The sequence below is a fragment of the Manacus candei genome, unplaced genomic scaffold (assembly GCF_025592945.1).
Source record: "Manacus candei isolate 608988 ecotype Guabito, Panama unplaced genomic scaffold, ASM2559294v1 h1tg000072l, whole genome shotgun sequence".
NCBI lineage: Eukaryota > Metazoa > Chordata > Aves > Passeriformes > Pipridae > Manacus > Manacus candei.
In genome coordinates, this window is record NW_026138120.1 from 6,126,081 (window position 1) to 6,143,503 (window position 17,423).

General features: G+C 39.5%; 1 protein-coding gene and 1 long non-coding RNA gene across 3 annotated transcripts in view; one reads left to right on the forward strand and one right to left on the reverse strand.

The window, feature by feature from the left end:
* The first annotated feature begins 2,980 nt into the window (after positions 1-2,980).
* LOC127480368 (uncharacterized) lies at positions 2,981-10,866 on the forward strand. Its single transcript, XR_007907851.1, has 3 exons — positions 2,981-3,177; positions 7,651-7,765; positions 10,473-10,866. It is a non-coding gene; the product is annotated as an uncharacterized LOC127480368 (long non-coding RNA).
* Positions 4,949-17,423, reverse strand: part of SNX10 (sorting nexin 10) — a 36,385-nt gene continuing 23,910 nt past the window's right edge. The window contains exons 4-8 of one of the 2 annotated variants that reach the window (XM_051808452.1): positions 16,584-16,684; positions 15,898-15,996; positions 13,713-13,766; positions 7,593-7,808; positions 4,949-7,150 (exon numbers count right to left, since the gene is read on the reverse strand). In XM_051808452.1, coding sequence (XP_051664412.1) covers positions 7,072-7,150; positions 7,593-7,808; positions 13,713-13,766; positions 15,898-15,996; positions 16,584-16,684 — 549 coding nt within the window. In that variant the 3' untranslated portion in view covers positions 4,949-7,071. The remainder of the gene's footprint in view (positions 7,151-7,592; positions 7,809-13,712; positions 13,767-15,897; positions 15,997-16,583; positions 16,685-17,423) is intronic. The other variant, XM_051808453.1, reaches the window with a different exon arrangement.

Sequence of the window (17,423 nt, forward strand, 5' to 3'; positions counted from 1 at the left end):
CATTGTAAAAGGCCACCTATTTGTTCAAACAAAAATGTCATTTTTAATCTGAGTGCCTTTCAGAAGATAGAATGTTTTCACCCTCAGCATAAGAAGCATGAAGTTTTTTCCACTGACTTCAACTGAACCAGCACTTGATATGTCTTAACCAATTCTACTGTGAAATTTGCATTTAGTATTTGTACTGGTATTGTTGTAAGTTACAAAATACCTGAAGCAAATATGTTTTTATTCAGAAGGCTTAACTGGTTTTTTTTCTGTATTCAGTTTTCTGTATCATGTTTTGGCTTTGTTTTCTGATTAACCATGAAAGAATAAAAATAACGTAAGAATCTGACAAAATATTCATCTCAGCTGATGACTGTTTTCTTACTTAAAAGCAAAAAAAAAAAGGAGAAGACACTATGAGTAATTTTGCAAGCACTCAAAATCATCACTGCCACAGGAAAGTTCTACCACTCAGGCATGTTTTAAATATAACCATGGGAAAAAATCAGAGAAAGTGCAAATACTTGTAATTACAGCATCCATTTAAACTTTACAATGTATTTTATTGCTGTTAGAAATAATTCTAAGCTCAGGCATATGCTGGCACATTTAACATGGAAATTAGTTGTGACTGATAAAAATTTAGTACATTTTAGTAAAACCTATAGCTGCAGCACTACCTGAGTAGTTTGCTCCTCCTGATCATTAAAAAAAGCAAAGATAAACTGAGTGAGACAATTGTTGAGTTTGGAGTACCATCACAGAAGATAAATTATTCCCTACCTTTGGGGAAATGTGTGATAGCTGACACGTGTGAAGATTTTTTAATTTATCAGGAGACAGTAAAATAAAATACATTCTTTGAAGGAGCACAATCAAATTGCAATCTCTTGGTCTGGATTGGGTTTAATTGTTCTTTTGAATGGAGGAGATTAAAACTATGATCCAGATTATTAGCTGACAACTACAAGAGCAATGTGAAGCGTACAATGGAGCCAGATCTATATGCCCAAGACACAGCAGCCCTTCTTCAAAGAGTTTACAATGTGGTGAGGACTCCAGCACTAAGGGCTTAACTCTTGGAAGATTCCCAAATTTAGGACTGAATGCTCAAGTTTTGGTACTGTGATTCGTGTAATAATTCCAATACAATGATGGACAACAAGACAATATGTATATGGCCAAAGATGTCCAGAGGACTCAAGCCACATAGGCCTTATTAGTTGTGTTTTATTTTTAATCTGCATTTGCCCTTATAGTCGTTGCAAACAATTGTGGGTTTACTGTCCAAACCCCTGTTTTACATCTTTTCCTTTCTCCACAGAAGCAAATGGCAGATCTAAGCAATCATGAAGGGGAAATGTTCAACTATCAAAGGGCATAAAGAAAAGAAACAGTAAGAAAAGGAAAAATACCCCTCCATCTCTGCATAGCATTTATCACAAGAGTAGGGAAACACTTAGCATGTAGAAATATGATGATGCATCATGAAAACCTTTTAATGTCTTGGCTAACAACTATATTCACTACCAGGGCAGTCATTAACAGGTTGCCAGGAGAGAAAATAAAAGCTCCTAGACTGTTTCCATACTGTCTGCACTCAATGTTAATACTATTATACCAATGCCAAGAAATTATAATGGGATGAGGGCCCGCCCCAGCCAGGCACCATGAAAAACCATGTCAGGAACCAGTGGACAAAGGGAGTTTTCTTACTCCTGTCTTGAAGTTGAGGCATATAATGTGCAGCAGAGCCACACTTGCCATGGCTGCATGGAGGCCTGTCCTTGTCCCTGGACCTGGTTCTTACCCACCCTGAGCATCCTTTTCCCCACTGGGGAGGGAGTCACAGTCCAGGCTGAAAGAGAGGTACCTCCCACTCCTGCCTTCCCCAGTATCATGACATCTCTATCTCTAAATCCCTCCAGCTCTTGGCAGCCTAGACCCTGTTACCAGAACCTCTGGTACTGCAGCCTCAGGTGCTTAGTGGCTCCCAGGAGACTCCATCTGAAGGTCTGCCTGAGGCAGCAAGGCCCATGCTGATGCTACAGACCTTCAGGCACTTTCCCTATACATCATCCCAGGGCTGCCTTTGTGGCAATTTTCATTGCCACGGAGCTGGGAAAATCCAGCTCTGGTGCCTGTGCTCTCCAGGATATATCCCTCCTCTCCCTCCCCTGCTTTGCTCCATACATGAATACATTTCTCTCTCTCTTTTTTTTTTTTTTCTTTGGGTATTTATTTTTTTCCTCTTTCCCATTACCCCTTTAATGCAGAGCAGGGCTGCTGATTACAAAAGAGGCAGTTTGACTTGAGCAATAGGTCTTCTTCACTAATCCTCACTGTCATGGAAATTCCAGCTGCTACAAGAATAAGAGGCTCAATCCATATTTGCCAGCTCTAATATGAAATCTGTCAGGGCCCAAATTAATGAGTTCCAAATTCCTTACATCACGATAACAGGTTAAGACTGGTCAATTAATTACATAAATCCTTCCCGATTCATTGTGCATTTTCAGGAGAGATTGTGTCTTACATAACTGGGTGACACAAGGCCTTTTGGCTCTTGCTGTTCCGCAGAAAGGCCTCCATTTAAGAGCCGCCTGCCTGCCACCGGGGCTGGCAAATGTCTCGCCTTTGCTCTGCGCTGCGCCCTAATTGCTTTTGTATAAAAATATAAATAAATAAACAACACGTAAAATATATTTTAAAAACACAGCAGAGCCGTGGGGGGCAGGTGCAGCCCCTCCCTACCCCGGCTGCGCCCCATCCCCAGCGCGGTGGGCACCTCCCTTGTTTCGCCCGATTGCGGAGCTGCGCGGCTGCGGGAGGGGCTCAGAGGTGAGGGGCTGATGGGGAGCATAAAGAACTAGAGATAAAGGAAAAAGGCTCGGTCGCCCCCGCGGAGGGCCGCGGGCACGGAGCGCGCAGGGAGCGCGCACGCAGCGCGGGGCCCCGCCCGGCCCGGGCCCGCCGGCGCGCTCCCGCTGGCGCACAGCGCCCCCTGGTGGCCGTGCGGGCGGCGGCGGGGGAGCGGGCGGGCTGTGCCGCCCTCCTTCCGCGGGGCCCTCGCGCCCCCGCCGTTGCCATGGCTGCGGTTGCCAGGAGTTACCGGATGGAGGCTGGGAGGCCCCGCTCCCGGCCCGGCGGGCGCGGGGCGGAGCGGGGCGGACAGCGCGGCGGCCCCAGGTAAGGCTCTCGCCCCGCTCCGCGTCCCCCGGGCAAGGCAGGGCAGGGCAGGGCGCGAGGAAGGGCCGGGCCGGGGCGCAGCGGGGAGCGCGGTCTGGGATGCTGCCTGCCTTTTCCCTTTTTTTCCCCTGTTGGTTGTTTTTTTTTCCCCCCTCCCTCCTTTTTTTAAGTCCTGCCCCGCGCTCGTCGCTCGCACCGGCGGCAGAGCCCCGCGGGCAGCCGGCGCTGCCGCTCCCATCCCCGCCGGTACGGATGCTATGGGCGCCTCCAAGTCAAACCCGCGGGATTCGAGCTCAAAGGCGAGAGTTCGATTTCTGTTTTACAAGGCCACTTGAATTAATTTCTAAGGAGGTTTTGTTCCAGAAGGCAAAGAAGCGAGCTAAACAGTTATACAGCATTTTTAACGCCGAAGAAGAGAATAGTGGTGTCTTTCCTAAAGCGTTTAGGCCTTTCGTGAAAAGAATCAGTCTGAGACTGGAAATCATTATTTACATTTTTGCAACACTGTAAAAGCTAGAGAAGAAGGGTAAAGTCCCGTCCTTCGTCCTGTGCCTAGTCCTGCAATTACAGGGAGACGACACAGGAACATGGAAGGTTTATTCTTTTGACTTTATCTGCACTATGTAATTTACAACAGAGCGAGTCACAAACACTGTGTTTTAATAATTCATAATAATTATAAAAATTTAAATATTCCTCTGGAGAAAAAAAAAAAAATATCGGTATATCACATGTCAAAAAAAGACCTGGACACTGAAGTTTGCAGTGAGGCATTTTGAGTATAATTTTTCCTCAATGCTATAGATCTGCATTGCTACTTAAACATATTTCATTCCCAATACACCATCTTTCTCATCTTTCTGGTGTTTTTTTGCTGTTCTTTTTGTAAAAATCAAAATGAAGTGAAAACCCAAGCACAACAGTGTGGGTGTGTGTATATACACAGTGTGTGTATCTCTCTCTCTCTCTCTCTCCAAACACACATATATACACACTGTATATATATATATAGTGTATTTACATATGTGTGTATATATATACATATTACAAAAATAATTGAAGAGTAAATCACACATGATAAGTCATAAGGTGATTAGGATATTGATATTGAAATAAAGGAAAGTTCACTGTCAGGTTTAAACATGAGCTAGAAAGCAGTAACTTGTTTTATTTAATTACTTAAAAGCTTTTAGGAAATCATCATAAAAATGAGGATATAAAGTTCTAAGCAAAAGATAAAGCACAGCTTTTGAGGGCAGAAATACTGCAATTAGACAGAATGTAATCTGATTACTATTTCTAATTTATAAATTAGATATTAGCCTGTTAAAAACAAAACAAACTAACAGGAAATGTCAGCATTATTTAAAACTAAAAAATGAGAATCAAAATACCAGTGATCAACTGATCAAACTGCATGCCAGTGTTGAGAAATCACCAAATCACTGAGGTCACAAAGGACATTAAAAATCTTTTTTTTAACATTTAAATTTGTAATAGTTATATTTAATGTTCCAAATAAAACAAAATGTCTTAAAGCATTTATATGCCATTACATACAGCTGATACAGAAAGTGGACATACTAGAGAGCATGGAATACTTTTCCTCACCCTTTCATACAAAAAATTCCAGTAATACTAGCTACACAAGCAACATTCAAAAGATAAATATTTAAACAAATCTCTGTCAAAGCAGAGAAGAAAGTTCTGTTACAGTAGTCTTAAAATTTTTTAACAGAGTGACGAGAAAATAACAGAACAACAATAGAGCTATTAGAAAACAAATATTTATTTCAGAAACATCTTCATTTGAAAAACACTCACTGGCCTACAGATAAGCTCCTAGAATTAAAAAAATCAAAAAACCACCACAAAGGCTTTCCAAACCTTGTGTTTCTGTAATTTTTTGCAGATCTTGAAGATGTCCTAGGAGGCCAGAACTGTAAAGTGCTTCAACAGTTTAGCTCAGTCTTTTAAAACAAAAGAAAAAACCACACTGTGTTAAATAAAAACATTAGTATCCTTCTCAGACATTATTCCAGTTTTTGTTTTTATATCCTTCCCATTTTTTAAATAAATTTGCTAAACAATTTTTCTTGTAATGTGCCAACTTATTTAAGAAAAAAAAAAGAAGAGAAGTCAAGAAATCAAAATCTGTGCCTGGTTATAACAGCTATTTTTTAGCTACTTTTTTTGATAACTTGTTGCTTTAATTAAATGTTATCACTTTTAGATTAAAATAACATTGCTGCTAACTCACACACAAGCTGAGAAAGTGAATAGATACATTTGTGCAAATCAGTAAGACCAAAGGAAAAGAAACATGGATATTTGTCTTTAAAAAGTGCTGCCATCAACAAAATACAGTGGCTTAAAGCAGTTACCTAAGAGATGTTATTCTCAAGGCTATTAAAACATGGTTCTAAAATTACACAGATTCCCATATGGATGCTTTAAAAAAGCATGCCCACACATGTCTATGCTAGCCCTTATTAGCTGGCCATTTAATAATCCATTGTTTCTGTAATTCACAGGTTTAAAATGTTCCTTCTTTGAAAGTAACCACATAATTCTTAACAAAAAAAAAAAAAAAAAAAAAAAAGCAAGCATGTATTTATATTCATTTCTAGGCCGGTAACTACAGCACTGAAGTTAATGGAAGCTTTGCTAGGGTGATCAGACCCCCTAGCTCTTTTTAATAGCAGTTAAATGTCAAATATAAATACAACACCACAGTGAAACATACTCCTTTGACAGAATCTGGGACAAGACACTACGCAGCTGCTGTGAACAATAAAGAGCAAAACTGACATTTAATCAAAATAAGTGTTGGTGGTTACGAAGTTGTGTTTAAGCCTGCCTTTTGTTTGTGAAAAAGTCAATATTCCAACGTGTTAACTACAGCCACAATGAAATAAGCAGCTCCTGTTACTCCCAAAGAGTGGAGAGGACAACATCCGTACAGCGTGTTATAGCTATGTGATTATCATCACCTCTCCATTTCAGCTGCTAAACTAAAACATCTCTCCCAGCATCTTCAAATATAAGTGCCAAAAGTAAAACATGTTGGATGAAATCCTGGCCTTAGCAAGGTCATTGCAAAATTCAGCCATCGGTTTCAAGGAGCCTTAGCCAGGATTTTCACTGCGAATGAGTATCCATAATTCCCTGGGAACTGAGAACCTCCATCAAGCCTAGAAATTATGTAATTTTTATTTATATTTCTAAACTTCTAAGCAACCATACTCGAAAATTTTTGCCTTCAGTACTCGCGCATGATAAAACCAGGCTTTCTGTAAACACTACAGAAAGACCATGGAAACATGTATTTATTTATATCTCAAATTGTCAGCAGCATATAGTTTGTATGAATGTTGTTTTGCTGATGTTGCTGAGCTACTTTAAAAAGTGAGTACCTTGGTGGGGTGTGTAATTTCATCACCAGTGTTAAATGACTTCTAAAGATGAAACTTCTCTGCTGCAAATTACAAAAAGATGCTTTGAATATGTTCAATACGATATACCAACTTTTAAGATGAGGAATTAAGTTATCTTTATTTTTCTGATCCAAGACATGCACTCACTGAGGGAAATATTTTAATTGCCACGTATGCCAGAAAAGGACTTACCCAATAACTGAGATTTTAATAGTCACAAAAACATAAACAGGTAACATGTAGACCTGAATCAAGACACATTAGAAAAAAAAAAAATCAACAAAAAGATAGTATCGAGGTCTGTTCTGACTATTTCGTAAGGATATATGGTTGTATTGATGATGGGTCTTTTAGGTACGCGTTACCAGACAGCCCTGCTTATGTGGCACACGTAACCAGTAAACAGAGCAGGAACTGCTTTGTACTGTCCTTAAGATAGTAACAGAGGAATGATTTTTCATGATTCTTCAGAAGCTGGGCTTGCTTTACATCCACATGAAATGCTGTCATCACTAGGTCGGAGCCCGGAGGATGAACTGCAGAAAAGGGGAGAGGGGGGGAGAAAAAAAAAAAATAAAAGGAGGAAATTGGTTTTCACAACACACTCAAAGCCTGAGTAACAGAGGAGAACTTTAATTATCTCCAGTCACAAAGAGAGACAGGAAATTTGGACTTTTAATTAGCCATTTGGAGTGCAGTTGGATATTTTTTTAGCAAGATAATTTAAACGCGAATAATTCAAGTCTGACTAAATGAAATTCACATAATCAGAATGCAGATAATTGAATTTCTACTGCATTCATTAATTCAGTGTGGAGGTGTGTGTGAAGACTTCTATGATGAGCTGTCACAGCTCAATAAAATCTCAGTCAATTAATTTTTTCATTATCTTAGTATTACATCAACAAAAAAAGTGAAGCATGCGCGTGTGTACGTATGGATATATAACCTCAGAAAGTAAGGAAATACAGAAATCACCTCTCTGAATCAGAGTCTGCATCATTTTTTCCTTTTTTTCTCTCTTCATCTTCTATAGGAAAACGTCTGTTCAAAGAGGCGAACTCGTGAATCGCATCAGCAACAGAATATTTGGTCTGTCCAGACACACAAGCCTCCATATCTTCTGGGCTAAGCTGAGTCTGTAAGAAGAGGTGAAGTCTACTGTCTGAAAGCAATAATGCGTCTTGTAGGATCCTGGAAAAAGAAAAAAAGGCAAATGTTTATATATAAGCTGCGCACAGACACATATATTCTAAACTGTTTTCTCAGAACGAATTCTAAATTATGTCCTGCTTTTAAGTTTTCAGATGAATCCTAAATCAGTAACAGAAGGTAACGAACATATTAAAATGATTAGGTGCGTGTTACTTTCTTATTGCATTATTTGGAATTTTAGGTGAGTAAAAACACGAAGCTAATAGTTAGGCACATCTGCTATTAGAATAACTTCAAGGACATTTCTTCCATTTAACCATCTGTTATTACCACATGGATCAATTAATGAATTTTAGGCAGTTGGAGGCATATACTCTTACAAAAACTTGGTCTTTTTTGTTTGTTTTTTTTTTTCTTTTAATAGCTAAACTTTTATAAAAATTACAAGTCATCAATTTGTTTGGTGGAATAAAGAAGTATGTAGAGAGACAGTGTGTAGACAGAACAGATTTCATACACGTGCAACATCAAGACTTTGGCATACCTGTAAACAATAGAGCCAACATTAGACAAAATTATTTACTCTGTTACAAATATGCATATATTTAAGCTAGAATGAAAATGTTAATACTGAATATCGATTTCAGTTTACTTGCAAACAGTTTTCAGGGACTCTTAAATTTTATTTCATTCCAGTTATTATTTTAAAAAGTCCATTTTAATATTTGGTTCATATATATTTTAAGTCTCCAAATAAATTTAGCACAGTGTATTTACTTAACACACATGAGAGTAAACAAAATACAATCCATTCCAGTAACACAGAAAGTTGCAGAGTTACTTTTTCAAAGCCTCAGAATTGAGGATCATCATCACTATTTTGAAAAAAAAGAAAAGATATGCAACTCTTCTTCAACATTTCTTTACAGAAGGAATTCTTCAATATGTAAATCCTAGAATGATTAACAAGAGACTTCTTTTATATGTGCATGTAATTTTACTCATGTAATAAAGACATCAGAGCCTATGACCATGCCAAAGAAAATTATTAAAATATCTTTAAACAACTCAAAACTATTAAGAGTCAGTCAATATTTACCTATTTCTACCCATTTTCACCAAAAAAATATTACTATGCAACAGGAAACAAGAGATTATATTAATGTAAGAACTAGTAAGAGCAGAAAGAAATATTGCATTTTAAAGGTACTTTGACTAAAATAAAAAGTATAACTGATTAGTTCCTTTGCTTGAATAAGATTAATGGTGTGTTTGGACTGTAATGTTTTAAAACACAAATACGTTCTGAAAACTGTTCTCTAAAGTGGCCAACATTACAATAATGTTTAATAAACACACAAAAGGATTTTTTGGCTTCATTCAAGCCTATAAAATCTGTCAAATTAAAAATAAGCAATAAGAGGTATCTACTTGAAAACATGAGATACTTGCACACAGGCACATTTCACTGGCCTAGGTAAACACACACACACACACAGTCTCAAACAAATAACTCAAACTCTTACACCTTCCAGTGAGGAAATGTCTGCAATGACCCTAACGATCTACCCAGGTACTACTGAAATTCAGTCTCAGAAAGACCAGATTTTGCTGAAGTTCAAAATAAGCACACACTCATACCTGGAGAAAGACTTTTTAATCCCATCTAAATTCTCACAATTTTACTTAAAAACAAACATAGTAAATAGACGTGTAAAAATCAATGTGTGTAGTGTATTAATACACAGAAAAACTTTGTAGCCTAACAGCCAGCAAATGCTGTGTAAAAATGATTCAAAACACAGAATTTAGAGGTCCACACACCTTGACAGCAACAGCTTCATGATTACAGTTTGAAAAGCCATCATTCAGCAGCCACTAAAAGAGGATTTCAGCCTTGACTCTTGATAAACACACATTCCAAACAAAGACAAACATTGCAACAAAAAGTAAAAGTATCATTCCAGACAATAAATCCACTTTTACAGTTTATGCAATCGGGGGAATAAATATCCTCCTTCCTCTTCCCTTCCCCTCAAAAAGAAAGAAAGAAAAAAAAAAGAAAAAAGAAAAAGAAAAGAAAAATAACATGCTGGAGTTGACTGTAGAGTAACTACTGTTACTGTTTCTCACAGGCACCATGAGGGGATGCACATTTCTGCAATTCTAACATTTGCGTGTCTAATACCAAGTAACCAAGCAAAAAGCGAAGTCATTAAATTCTGTGGATGGCATTTAGTTTCACAGATTTTCCTCTTGCCGTACCTTCAAAAGTTTCCTGCCAACCAGCAGAAACACAAGTAACTAACTGTTCATGAGATTACACTACACTTACAGCTCTGTTGCTGTTTGAAATGTATTTTATTTTCTTTATAAAATAACGGCTAATCTTTAAAATTGATTTAAGATGGTTTGAGGCATTACACCAGAGAAGTAATGAGCACTAATGTCAATGATATTGGACACAAATTCATTTTAGCTTTATTTCATGTCCAGTACAATTCTGCTAAGCCTTGAACTGCTAAAGCACTGTTATTAACTCAGCAGTAACCTAACATATGGAACAGCAAACAAAAGTGATAAGAGTACAGACTGATCAGGACCTCAAGGCTACTTTCCTTTTTCTGCAGCTATAATTCAATTTCCAATTTTACTTTACATTGGACTCATTATTTCACAGTAATTTTCTTTTCTGCTTCATAGTGCCATCTGGAGGCGAAGGGAGTGTAGAGAAACCAAGGCGAAGAAATGGAAAGATCTTTATAAAGCTAATCACACACACACTCATATATATATGTGTGTGGGGGGGGTACATACATATATATATATGTGTATGTGTGTGTGTGTGTTCACAATGTGACCAAACACTCAATGCATTTTGCAAATCTTTTAAAACCATCCTGAAAGCAAATACATGAACATCTTTCACCTGGTTGTACTCTTGAAGCATTTCTTTTTTCTCTTAATTAAAAAATAACTCCTGCTTTTCCCACCCCATCTGAACCAACAGGTTAGACTGCTTTTTAATTGCATTCTCCAAGCAATGAAAATGAAAAATAAATTCTGTGCTGCCCATAAATGTTATGCTTTCCTGTTCAAAATATTCCTTCTTCAAGGAAATAACCATATATTTGTCACCAGATGGTACTAGTAGCATTAAGTGCTGGTATAGTAGTTGCACTCTGGGGCTTTCACTGTCCTGGGGACTCACTGTATGAAGGGCTGTACATCTGAAAAATAGATTTGGCTCCAAGGACTTTAAAAATCAAAATTACAAACCACTACCTAACAAATTAAAAAGGCAAGAGGAAGGGAGGAGCATCATAATATTAATGCTGGGATGTCTTCACAGAGGTTGAATGCGTGCGCAGTCTCAACATGACCAGTAGCACTCCCAGTGCTTCTTCAACACTTTTATTGCAGCCGGTGTCAGCACAAGGCTATGGTTACAGTGATGTAAATCAGCACTCGCTGCCGTTGCGCTAATGGAGGAGTCACGGCTCACGGTAATAATTCCTATGAACTGACTGAGCATATTTAGGAGAACAACAGACCTTCTATGCAAGCCTGGAATAAGAACGAAAGGCTAAATCCTGCAAGTCTTGATCCCATCAGTAGTCATTACTTGTCAGAGATCTCACTCCTCTTGGCCAGATTGCTCACATGCATAATGACTGCTTATGTGATTAAGGGGGCTGCAGGATAAGGCTCTACATTAGAATTAGAGATAATAAAATCACTTTTTATTCACAGTCATGTGAATCTTTGTTTGTAAGCTTTCAGTAAATGCTCATGATCTCTAGACCTTTAAGGAAGCAGGGCCGAAAAACATCACTTCACAACCAGAAGAAATAATGTCATTTTTGAGGAAATGCTGGATACTATACAAGGAATATTTCTCTTTCCCTGTGTTATGGCAAAAATATTTACAAAAGACAAAACATGTGTTTTGTCTTATTTGGATAAGGTCCAAAATCTGGTTTTCTTCAACATGATTTTATTAGGTATATTATACACTGTTCTGCTGGAGGAGAACAACATATGGCTGAACAGTACAACTTAATCCTAACTAAAGATTTCCTGTATCTCCTGTAACCTAATACAATGACAGATGCATGCTTGCATGTGTGTGGAAGGTTAACACTCTGGTTTTGTTTTCGACAAATTTACTCTGCCCATTTACATCATATCACGAGAGCAGGGTTAAAAACCAAGGAGCTGAGAGGCGAGGGATGACGGCCTGTGCTGTGGTGCCCTCTGTTGAGCATCCAGCCCCTCAGCCCCAGCCCACACCAAACAAAGCCCCAGTTCCCACTTAGAAAAAAGCCGACTCTGCTTCCTCCTTCATTTTTTATAAGGGAGGAAATGTTACTGATATCGAGCAACTGCGAAGCAACTGTTGGGTATCTGATAATGTGTGTGTTTAGGAAAAGATTAAGTGACACATGCCTGCTAGACATTATTCACTCACCAGATAGGAAATACTAGCAAGGCTCCACTGGAAAGAGGCAACCACCACTTGCCAAAGGAGATCCACCTGCCCCACAGCTGCTGACACTCCTGCCTGAGCCCCTGGTAGGAGCAAGCTGGCATCCATCCCTTTTGGAGCCAGCCTCCCACTTCCCACATCCCTGAGAGAGCACCCAGTGGAGACAACTCCAAAAGAAACCTCTGATCCTGTACCAGCTTCTGCTTGTGGGATTGCAGTGGGGAAGGCAGGGAGGTGGGAAGAAAAGGGCAAAACACCAGCCACCTTCAGGGAATAGCTCTGCCTTAGGCAGCCAAATTTTGAGTGGCTTGCTCAATCCAGCACCAGGCAAGCCCAATACATGGCCCTCTGGACCACCAACACTGTGGATGTCCTTTATCTCCTGTGGATCCAAGCACTTCCTTTCTCAAAACTCCTGCTATGTCTTCCACCCCATCATAAATTGCATGTCTGAAAACTAATTGAAGAGTACTCCTTTTTCCTAAATCACTTAATTTTTTGAGATCCAACTATATTCAATTAAAAAAAAAATAAAGTCAGTGATTGAACCCAACTTCATTCAAAATATCTTTGTTAATTAGTTTTCTCATAAGCAAATCCAAATGATCTTCTGGGGGAGTAATCTAAATCCCAAAGTTAAACCCGTACAGCTACAAAGGGATGAAAGCAAAGAGGATCTTACAGAACCTAGTATCACAAGATAGTGTTTTAATATTGACCTCTAATTTAAGAATAAGCTTTTCCTGTGAATTTACAGGCATCCTTGAAGTATGAGGATACTTACCAGGAAAAACACATAATTTTCCTTATTCTTACTGAGTAATTCATAATTGAAAAGGGGCTAGCTGACTTCCGTTAATGCAAATGGCCTCTTGAAATATTAAATTATGCCAGACAAGAAGTGAGCCTTACAGCTCTTCATCACTCAGAGATAATAACCTGTAAGACAAGTAGGTCTTACCCTGCATTTGCGCAGCAAAACCAAATCTAAATGGGACACCTGTTTCCAGATTTCACCAAAATCTAGTGCTTTGCTTAAGTTTCCAGTTGTTGGCCCAATTCTTATGCTACTGTGCTCAGCACAGAGAGGCTTCACAAAGGCTCTAAGTATGCACCTTGCCCTTTGCTAACTTGTCCTGGAGTGAGAAGCCAAGGAGGACAAGAGAATTCTGTATCCATCCACATACAGGCAATATGGAGGTGTTCCCAGGGCCAGAAACTGAGTACTAGAGAGGCTCCAGCTGCTCGATCCTTGCTCCTCAGGCACATGGCTCCTGCATGTAGATACTACAGTAACCTGCTCATGCAGCAACAGGCACGGGGCACAAACCAAGACTTTGAAAGATCTAATCCCCCTTTTCAGAGATGGCTTGGATCCTGATAACATCAGAAGGCACCTAGTGCAGACACGAGCTGGGATTCCTGCATCGCATGCGGGCATTTAAAACTGTTACCTGCAAACATCTCCCTTGACAGGTCCACATAGGTTCGAATCCCATTTCTTCCTGCTGCCACAAAGAAACACTGGTGGGACTGTGAGCTTGTGCACAGTGACTGCTGGGGTGAATGGAGCTTTCAGCTTTGCAGTTTTGGGTTACACCGCCTTTCCAACACATCAGAGAGGTTCTGCTTCACCTGGCATGGCCACACCACAGAACGTGCAGCATCCAGACCCACAGCTTCAGTAAAGTCAAGTGCATATAGATATATAGATATATATATGCATAATATATGTATATTATACATATATGCATATTATAAATATAGAACCTACACATCTACAAAATATATGTGTATATTATACCTATATATTATATAAATGTACATTATATATATACACACACTTCTTAAGGAGTCCCACAAATTCAATTTCAGAGAAAGAATCATCCTTTGATTCAGTCATAAAATGGGGGTGGGGGGAAGCATCATGGCAGCACGGCTGAGCCACTGGAAAGATGCCTCCTGTGAAGAGCAGCAGCACGCAGGTGCCAGCCAGCAGAGGGCAACGGTACAGCATGTAAGGTGCCAGGCCAATTCACCACAACACAGCCTCTGAAAATTCCTTCCAGTTATTCCCCAGGGCTGAGAGAAAGCTGATACCTTTCTAGTAGTCACATTCAAATATTTAAATCCTTACTTGACAACTGAGTTTGCCTCTTTTCCCAGTCCTGGACTAACAGCAGCAAAGTGAAATGCTCCATATGTTGTCGTTTTCTGCTGCCAGTACCCACTTAAACTGCAGACATCCACAAAATTGGAGCATGATGATGTGTTTTAAGAGACTCTACCTCTCTGTTTTGCCTTTTAAAGCACTGACAGTGGTTTTGAACATTTCTGATGCTGATATACTGTACCTTGTTACCAGATTGGCCTCTTCACTATTTTAAAATGAGAGTGTTTTTTGAAACGCACTACTCCATGGGGCAAAACAGCTAAGCTAGACCTGCTCAGACCCTGGAACTTGAGCTACCACACCCTTTGTATCATCATTATTATGCTTCTATGAGCACAGTCATTCCATTTCACTATTTTTCTTTCCTGAGATGCAGAAAAAAACCTCTGATCATTTTCTGCTTTCCCTTCCCTGTCTCACATGCCTTCAACCAGTATTTATTGGCTGACCTTTTGGCCACAGATCCTATATAACTGTATACAGAATACAATTCCTGCAGCAGTTAGCTCTCCCTGCCTTCAGCTGTTAAGCCTAACAAATGTAGCTCAGGACCAATGATTTGTAATCTGTTAGGGAGGCTTATAACACACTGACTGGAAAGAAGATGAATAGTCTCTACTTGCAGTGTTCCACCATGCCCTTACCCCGAGCAGCAGCGAGACAGCCTGCAGATGTATGCACGGTTCCTGCCCCAGCAGCTGTGAGCAGCCTGCTCTCATTCCAGCAGTGCCAGGGCACTACAAGAATGGCAGAGAAAAAGCAAAAAATTACACCAACAGGGTCTCTGCCACTGCAGAAGGTGAAGTGGTTACAGCAGTGGGACTGAAGGATGCAGTACTGAAACTCACAGTACTGCCTTGTAACACAGGTCAGGCTCCAGCTAAGCCTGATGAATGATTTTAGACAGATTGCAGCTATACTGAAAATATAGAAAATATAGCTATACCTCACAGCTGCTAGAGGTTGCTTATATTAGTGGGACTGGTAAACAAAGTAATTTGCATTATGGAAAAGTTCTGTGTTAGGAGATCTCACTTGAGAATTTTCCCAGGTTCCCAGGGGTTTAGCCCACCAAAGACACTGATTTTCCATGAACATAAAGAGGGAGACTAGTCTGCATCTTTGTATGAGAATATCTAGGTCATTATTGAAAGCTAGAAACAGACATCACAGTGAAAGATCTCCCAATCTCAGTACACAATTGCAAAGTGAATTAAATCCAAAACACTGCATTTCTAACCAATGCAATGAAAAGGAATGGAAAAGCCCCAGTTGATGCTTCCTTATAACCAATAGAGCTGAAGTCACATGGATGAAATATGACAGTGCAAATAAAAAATATAACCAAATGTGTAGCAATACAGATGACCACACGGTGGCTCTCAAGTACCAGAGATGAGCTATTTTGAACCAGAAATTGATGACCTCATAAAAATTCCAACATTTCTAGGATAGGCTGTACTTACTTTTCCAGGAATTCTTGCAGACCCTGACGGCGATGGTCCACGTGATGAGGATTGTTCATATTGAAAAAGGGAGTCTTAGATGGCAGTTCAGGTAGCTGTCTTTATTAACAGGAAGAAAATATGCAGTTAAAACCAAATGTGAAACAGTAGAGAAAAATGCAATAAGCAAATGCCCACCCCAAGCTGGTGAAAATCATGGGTCATGTTCCAGAAGCTCTTGAAATCAATTTGGGAACACGAGGCTGAGAAACTGGAGGGTTTCTCACACACCTCAAAGGGGAAAATAAATTAATCTGATTTTTCTGGTCCAGTTGTTAAGCCTGCATGCATGTCTGGCTGGGTCTCTTATGGTGCTTGCAAAACCTAAGCAGACTCAAGAAGTGCAGAGAGGAGGTGCAGACACCTATGCTAGATTGCTATTTCTGTTACCTGTGCATAGCAAAAGAAAACACAGATCAAATCTCTTACAAATTAGAGGGGACCTCACCAAACAAAGGCTATCGGTACAAACCACATTCTTCTGGGTTTAAAGCACATAAAATGCCTTGTACAGAATGAACTTGTCCAAGTAAGAAACACAGGACATTTTTCAGATCTGATTTCTGTGGTTCTCAGAATTAAGACGAAACAATCCTTCCCTTCCTTGCCTGACAGATTATGCAATAGCCATGTATAAAGTTGCTCACATAAGCACCGCATTGCTCTGAAGCCTCTGACGAAGCCAAACAAATTCTCTAAAGCGACGTCTAACACAGGATGTTTTCCTTGTAAAGCACATACTGTTTGTCTGTTGGGAAATAAAAAAACATTTTATTTTGTGAATCAGTGCAGGAATGGTATTAAAAACACATCTGAGATTCTATAATAATGCCCAAGACACAAATGGAAAGCTTGACATTAATTCAGTTTATGTTAAGGACTTTGCTTTATCTCAGGCAGGACTGGTGACAGTTTCTACTGCTTCCCAGGGAAGTATTTTTCATTTGCTTCCTTTTTAAAAGGAAGAGATTTGGATTACTGTACAACTTACACTAACAGGAAAAAAAGACCTCAGAAAAAAAGTCTCAACAGATAATGTCAATCTTTGCAGGGGAAAAAGATCATCTTTAGCTATTCTAGTTATAATCCTGCAAACAGCTACATAGAGGTCTTCCAGTGTACAATCTCACTTATATCAAACCAAAGAAACCAATGTGACTCCTCTCTGCAAGTAGCAGCATTTGGAAATTTTCCCAAAGAACACTCTTAGTTCACTGGAAAAATGACAATTCATCAAAAGAGAAACAATTTGTGGAAATTAAATACTTTTGCCAAATTTTCCCATGGAGTATACATTTAGCTGAAATCCCACCTACCACATAAGACTCCATCAGAAAACTACCAGCAGCCCAACCTACCCTCCTCGCCTGTCAGGAGCCATAGCTCCAGAAGATGCAGACTCTAGAGGGCACAAAGATGACAGCTTTCTGGAATAGAGGAGTATCCAGGATATCTCACAGCTTAAGAAGCCAAATGCTCTAGGAGCT